This window comes from Cryptomeria japonica, chromosome 1 (assembly GCF_030272615.1).
Source record: "Cryptomeria japonica chromosome 1, Sugi_1.0, whole genome shotgun sequence".
NCBI lineage: Eukaryota > Viridiplantae > Streptophyta > Pinopsida > Cupressales > Cupressaceae > Cryptomeria > Cryptomeria japonica.
The window spans coordinates 24,615,151-24,623,384 of record NC_081405.1 but is presented as its reverse complement, the minus strand read 5'-3'; the positions used below and the strand labels follow the sequence as shown (position 1 = coordinate 24,623,384).

Sequence of the window (8,234 nt, the reverse complement as noted above, 5' to 3'; positions counted from 1 at the left end):
TCAACTCTAGCCTTGTACCATTTAAACATTTGAAAACCTTCTGATTTTTCTTTTAAAAACATTACTGGCATCATCCTTGAATAATCATCCACAAATAATATGAAATACTTATCACCATAATAACTTTGAACTTTCATAGGACCACAAAGATCAGTGTACACAAGATCTAAAATTCCCTTAGAAGTGTAGGACTTACTTGTAAAGCTTGATCTTGTCATCTTACCCATCTGGCGTCCTCGGCACATAGTATTCTTAGGTTTTTCAAGACTCGATACCTCTTACTCAGTGCTTCTTACTTACTTTGATCATATTATCAAAATTAACATGAAAAAACCTTTTATGCCATAACCAGGTATCATCTATCTTTGCATGCAAACACTTATTGTGAGTTGAGTCAAGGTGAAATGTATTACCTTTTGTTTGTGTCCCAGTAGCAGCTAACTTTCCATTCTTGTCATGAACTTTGACAATTCCTTTCTGAAATTCTATTCGGTAACCTATGTTGTTTAGTTGTGCTACACTCAACAAATTGTATTTCAAACCTTCAACCCAATAAACATCATTGCATCTTGCATTATCAAGAAGTGTTATGGATCCTTTACCTCTTACCGGACATGGTGCATCATTACCAAATCTAACATAGCCTCCATCATAATCTTCTAATATAACAAACTTGTGTTTATCTCTTGTCATATGATGTGAGCATCCACTATCTATAATCCAAGAATCATTAGTGTTTATGTGAGATATTAGGGATTTTTCTTCATACCTTTCTTCATCTGATCCATCCTTGATAACCACATAAACAACTTCCTCTGTATCAGTCTCATCTGATTTATCATCGTCAGATTCCTCATCAGCAATTAAGCATGTCTTTCTATCTCTTCTTTTGAAGTCTCAGTGTCCTCTGTAATGATTATCTTTCTGTCTGTCATCTCGGTAATCTCTCTTTTCAGTGAAATCTTTGTCAAGACAGTTAGAAGCCATATGTCCAATCTTATCACAATTGAAACATTTCAAAGGTAGTTTTCCTTTATACTTACCTTTGCCTCTCGGTAACCTTTTGGCCAATAGTGCTTCAAACTCTTCTTGCTTTTTGATTTCTTCATACAGTTTGTGTACCTCCTCCATGTTCTTCTAAAATCTTTCACTTGCTCCACTGTGATCTCCTTCAGAGTACTTATACTTTCTTTCATTGTAATCATTAGATTCATTCAGATGAAAAGAACTAAATGCAGATTCAACTTTATTTACCGATGACCCACTGTTATCAAAATTACTTTACTCAAATGCATGTAGCTTACCAATAGTAGCATCCAAGGAAACTGACATATTAGGTACAGACCTCAATTCATTGATTGCAGAGACTTAGATTGCATAGGTAGGTAGAAGGGTTCTTAACAACTTACTTATCACATCCTTTTCTTCAATAGTTCCTCCTACTCCTTTGATTTGATTTACAATCTCCTTTAGTCTTGTGCTGTACTGGGTTATGTTCTCACCTTCATTCATCCTCATGGATTCAAGTTGTCCTCTTAAACTATCTACTTTTTCTCTTTGAACATGTTCATCTCCTCCATATACAGATATGAGCTTAGTCCACATTGCCTTTGCATCAGTACATCCTTCTAGATCATTAAACTCGGAATCGGTCAATGCAGATGTTATTTCAATCATTGCTTGAATATGTTCTTGCTTCACCTTTATCTCTTCCATAGTCAATGGATAGGTGCTCGGTGCAACAAAATCATTCTCCAGATAGTATATAGCATATTCTCCAACTCTTGATAGATGTAGCTTCATCCTTTTTTGCCATGTAGAGAAACTTGACTTATTCAGCTTAGGTGCATCCCTCTTATACATCTTTGGATCTTTAACTCAAGTGCCTTTAAACTTTCCTTTCAGAGTCCAAAGCTCTGATACCAATTGATAGTTTTGATACTTAATATAAGTACATATCCAATAGCCAACAAGATGAGAGGGGGGGGTGAATCATACAAACTTAATCATCCATAAAAACATCATATTCAACCTCGGTAACACATATATTAGTCATATAACCAAAAACTGTCAAACATGCAAACTCAAAAGCATATGAACAATATAAACCTCATAACACCAGATTTAACGTGGAAACCCAAATAGGGAAAAACCACTATGGGATTTCGGACCCACTAAGAAATATACTCTTCTAGAGTATGCTCAGTTAAAAGCAAATCCTGTTAAAGATTACAAACACATTGCTAGATGTGACCCGGTTAAGGGATTTCCCTCAGATCTGTTAGGATCTTCACTTTGTTAGAAGTGACATTGTCAAAGGATTTCAAACACTCAATGAGAATGTCACCTTGCTAGAGGATTTACATATAATACTGTTAAGTCCACTCGGTTCAGAGATTTCCTGTCACTTTCACAAAATAACAGTAATAAAAATCTATCTACAACTTCACATCTAAAATGCTAAAGCAAATTCCTATTTGTTCAATACAATCTAGACATAGAACTAATCTTGTCTATCTGTTGGGCATCAATACTCTGTTATTCTAATAGGTCTTCAATCTTATGTGCTTGGTAATCACTATGTAGCATCCCTGTGCATACACTTGCCCGCATACATTATTTATCAATAGTTTCCTATTTATAAACAATCTTCTAACCGCTTAATCTCATTGATCACATTTCCCATGATCAATCATAGCCATCAGATCTTCAATCTTGTCCAGGTTCAATGTATCTTTCGATCTGAAAATGTTTTACCCTGCCTTGGAACTTGCATATTCACCTTGGAACTTGTGTTAGGGTAATGCGGTTCAATCTGAGCTGTAGATCTTCTTGCCAACTTTCCATTGCCTTAGATTCGTTAACAAACTACTTCCATAGCTTACCAATCATTGATCCGTTCCAACTCATCAGCATCATTCATTAAATATCACATGTAAACATTTAATGCATTCTGTTATAGCTCAGTTACAACTCGGTAAATACTAAACTTCACTCGGTAGACATTCTGCCTTCATTAACCGATAGTGATAACCTTAGGGTTTACCGACTAGGTTCCTTAGGGTTTACTGACTAGGTTCTTTGCTTGATAACATAGTTTAGTATTAACCTTTACATTTTACAACATTTGTATGATGTTAAAACAATCTAAAACATCAAGATCTCATCATTGTCTAACTCGGTAGAGTTTCCCATTGAATAACTTATCCCCTTATTCATCATATTATTTCCTGTGTCTTTATCAACTTCTTTATAATCTTCATATCATACTTCTCAAGATATGGCAACATCATACTGAATTAGAAAATCAATTTCTTGACATCAATGACAAAATAATAATATCAAGATAGTAAAACATCTTTAATCAATTATGTCCATAATCATCAACAACCTTCTCAATATCCTTATTGAAATGTCAACAATCTTTGATTGTCTATTATAATGCAATATTGCCAACAGTATTAATTACTTTCCTGCATTTGACCTCATTTTTCTCATAGTACTCCTGAGCACTTTCTTGAGAAATGTCGGCCACTTCCTCGACTGGAGAACCTTTAGAAACATTGTTGAAGAAAACATTGTCCAAAGTCATGACCACATTTTGATTAGCATCCTTAATCTATCTTGTATTTGGATCAAAGTGATCCGCCACTACAAGCACAAAATCTGGATCATGAGCTGCAACTGGGAAGGAAGCATATTTATGCAACTCAGATTTGATCAAGTTTGTTAAGTGGGAAGGAGCTTTCTCAACTCGATCAATAAATTCATGCATACTAACTTGATCAATTTTTGTATCTTTGATCTCCTTGATGTTTGAATTTATTGAACTCTCTAGGTACAAATTCAAGTATTTATCATACTTGTACTTCATCTTCTTTGCTGATGTTTTACCCGGTGAAGATTCCAACTGACTCGAAGAAGGCTTTGATTTGTCCTGACAGGGTCTTGACATTTGCAAATTACTGCATTCAACACTGAGGATTAGCTTCTTCGATAATTATTATCATCAATAAAACCAAATTTTATCAATCGGATCAAAAAATTGGACTCAGAACAGGCTTGGGAGCAAAACTATCAAAATTGGTAGGTCGGGGAAAAAAGTCCGATCTGCACCTTAAGAGTCAAAATTTGCACATCAGACTTTAAATTCCGATGTGCAAATTGGGGGAAGTCATCGGCACATCGGACTTTAAAGTCCAATGTGCAAGCTAGGAAAAATCATTAGCAAATCGAACTTTAAAGTCTGATGTGCAAGTGGAAAATCATTCAAAAGACCAGCACATCAAACATTAAAGTTTGATGTGCTGGGGAGGGGCAACCAATTGACATGTCAAGTTTTAAAACTCGACATGTCAATTTGACAATCTCCTCTTGCATATCGGACTTTAAAGTCTGATATGTGAGGTTTAACCCTCAAGCATATCAGACTTTAAAGTCTAATATGCAGAGAGATTTCCACTCATTAGCTTGCATGTCCCGATGTGCAGGCGAGGGAAGAGGGGGAAGAAAAACAAAAAGGGTCAGAGGGCCATTGGACATTAAAGTTTGATGTACCCTCAGACCTTGAGAGGAATATTTCGAGAGCAATTGGATTTTAAATGTCCAATGCGCTCCTAATCAACAGAAAACCCAAAACGACGGAGAAAAAAAGATGGAAGGGAAAAAACAAACAAAAACAATAAAACCCTACCTCAATCCACACGGCCGAAGAAAAATCAGATAACTAGCGAGGTTATCAAGGTTGAAAACACGATGAGAGGAGAAGGAGTGCACGCGCAGAGGAGAAATCACGAAATGAAATGAAGAAATAATCCCCAAAAATTAATAAATAAACTCAAAATTTGCAATAAATGTGATCATTAATTCCTAATCGCATCGTGCATGTCGGACTTTAAAAGTCCAACATGCAGGACTAAAACACTTGCAAGTCGAACTTTAAAGTCCAACATGAAGAAAATTGCTAAATCAACTTGCACATCGAACTTTAAAGTCTGATGTGTAGGTGCAAAGACCCTGCAGGTCGGACTTTAAAGTCCAATCTGCAGGGGTAGAACCAAAATTTTAGACATCGGACTTTAAAGTCCGATGTGCAAATTCCCTCAAAAGGAAAAAATCCTGCAGGTCAGACTTTAAAGTTAAAGTCCGACTTGTAGGTAAAACTGCAAATCTAAAAGAACCTAAAAACAATAAAAATGAAAAGCGAAAAGCTAAATGAGCTAACCAACAGAGTCGATCAAGCTCTCCCGGAGGTTGTAAGGTGCAAAATAGACTAGTTTCATAGGGCTACCTCATGATTTTGGTCATGTTGAAATCCGGGATAACAGTTTAATGATAAATTTAGTAGTCAAAAGGTGACATCAAATGAAAACTGTCAAATTTTTTATGTTGGACTTCAAAATATTATAACGAAAAAAATATACATCAATTTTTTTAATTTATTTTTAACTCTACATATATATGTTCTCTATTTGGAAAAAAAATCAGAAAAAATAAAGTTTGTTTTCATTTTTTTGGTGAAGCTAACTAGAACCCTTAATTTTTAACATTTTTCAACAATGAAAAACCAGTCTTTGAATTTATAAAAAAATATCAATTTTTTTTCAAAAAAATTTAAAAAATAGCAAACCTAAATTTCATTAATATTTCTACACTTGATCAGTTTACATCATTTCAAAATTCAACTTAGAAATTTCACTTTTATGTAGTTGAAGTTAAACAGTTTTAGTTGTGCTGGTTAGTTCCTTTACAGTTTTAGTTGTGTTGGCTAGTTCCTTTATAAAAGTGTGACACAGGTTTTGCTTTTACCCTTATAGTAGCAACATATTCTGCTTTTGTTGTTGAAAGTTCAAGAACCTTCTATAGTCATGAAATCCAACTAACTGTATTCCACCTACAGTAAACACATATCCTTTGGTGCTCCTCCCGCTATCAAGGGATCTACTTATTCTATAGAACTTCTTGTTGGAGTTTTAAGTACCTATTTTTGTCTAGGTTGCATTCCCCCATTAATTAATTTTGGGGAAAACATGACTCACAAAGTCATCAAAATTTAAACCCAACAACATGATCAAGTGCCACATACCAATAGTTATATTATAGTAGTCCAATTTTGAATAATTATATTATAGTAGACAAATCCATTCATATCATATTGAGCATCAATCTTGAAAAGAACTATTAATTGATTGTATAGTAGATTACTATCAAAAACTGTATTAAAAAATATAAACATTGATAGATTATAAGTATACGAAGATTCTTGATTAGATATTATATTGAAAAACTCTCAAAAATTATATCTGTATCAACTATTTGACACCAAGTTTAGACCATTTATATAATATTCTCAACAATTAGAATTATGAAAACTAAAATAAAAGATAATTAAAATATTAAAATTATCAAAATAAATTACATAATAATAACTTATCCACTTCATTAAATTATAATATAAGAAACATTACAACATATCTACTCTAAACTTTAACTTGTTAAAGTGACTATTTCAATTACACTCTTAAATTACAACCACATAAACAGCGCTTAGAATTACACTATCACCCATTAATGTGAAATTCAGATCTAAACAAATTAAAACTTAAAATATGATTAACATATGTTCATGTTTAAGCTGAACTGTGACAGTCGACACGTTGTTTGAGATGGTGGGGATGGTTGAGTGCGATTTGAACATCCTTGATTCCGCTACCGCTACAATTGAGCACCACCTTGCTTCCCTCACCCAATTCAGGGCATAGTTTACTGAGATAAGCCACCGCATGAGCCGTCTCAAGAGCAGGTATGATGCCCTCTAATCTCGACAGCAGGTGGAAAGCATCTAATGCCTCCTCATCAGTGACGCTATAGTACTCTGCACGACCAATTTCCTTAAGAAAACTATGCTCTGGTCCGATGCCCGGGTAATTCAGTCCGGAGGCGATAGAATAAGGCTCAACGATCTGCCCATCATCATCCTGAAGCAAAAGGCTCATCCCTCCGTGCATAACACCCACCTCCCCTCTGCTCAAAGTGGCCGCATGCTTTCCACTCTCCAGCCCCGACCCTCCTCCTTCCACACCAATCAACCTCACATCTTCATCACTCACAAACTCATGAAACATCCCCATTGCGTTTGAGCCCCGCCCAACACAAGCAATCACTACATCAGGCTTCCCCCCCCATTTCTCCATAGCCTGTCTTCGTGTCTCTTTCCCTACAACAGCATTAAACTCCCGTACAATCATGGGGTACGGATGTGGACCGATGACAGAGCCCATGATATAGTGCGTGCTCTCCACATTCGTAACACAGTCCCGAAAAGCCTCCGATGTGGCGTCCTTCAATGCGGCGGACCCATAAAAAACCGGCCTCACATCAGCCCCCAAAAGCCGCATTTGAATGACATTAGAGGCCTGGCGCTCCATATCACGGCCGCCCATGTACACAACGCACTGCAAACCGAGCCGGGCAGAGGCAGCGGCAATTGCAAGGCCATGCTGCCCTGAACCAGTCTCGGCCACTACCCGTTGCTTTCCCATGCGTTTGGCGAGGAGTGATTGCGCAATGGCGTTGTTCACCTTGGAAGATCCCGTGTGATTGAGATCTTCCCTTTTCAGGTAAATTTGGGGCCCTCCCCCATAATGCTCCGTTAGCCTCTCTGCAAAGTAGAGTGGTGACTGGCGGCCCACGTAGTCTTTGAGAATGGCGGCCAGCTCTTTCTGAAAGCTCTTGTCTGCTTTGATTGCATGGAAGGCTAATTCCAGTTGGGAGAGCGCATGCATAATTGTCTCGGGGACGTATTTGCCCCCATATTTCCCATATCTCCCAAACGCATCGGGCCTCTTGGTACCCAACAGGGATCCCGCAGCCTTGAGTGAGAGAAGTGGTGATAAGGAAGGGGGGCAGGCGCAGGCGCTTCCTTTGATTCTCTGCAACCGCATTATGATTGAGGGATTTCCACCCCCTCTGGCTGTGGACCATCGCCATCTACTCTCCATTGCTAATCCTAAACTACCCATTTCGTTTTTTGGTAGCTACTTACTTCTCCAAAGAAGCTCTACGCTCTACTATTAATATAGGACACAGTTTTGAACTTACATTTCCATCAAAATACTCTTATAAAACGTGTAGAAATTGCCTCTACTTGCAACAATCTGACAAACGAGGACTACCAGCTGTCGTTTGGTTTTACTCTATATATGTGAATGATTTCATCTGACCAAGATCCGAGG

General features: G+C 37.0%; 1 protein-coding gene across 1 annotated transcript; it reads right to left on the bottom strand.

Annotated features, from left to right (window-relative positions):
- Window positions 1-6,542: 6,542 nt before the first annotated feature.
- Window positions 6,543-8,058, bottom strand: LOC131038886 (tryptophan synthase beta chain 1). Its single transcript, XM_057971446.2, has one exon. It carries the CDS (start codon window positions 8,019-8,021, stop codon window positions 6,630-6,632), a length of 1,392 nt encoding a protein of 463 aa, XP_057827429.2. The 5' UTR covers window positions 8,022-8,058; the 3' UTR covers window positions 6,543-6,629.
- Window positions 8,059-8,234: the final 176 nt, after the last annotated feature.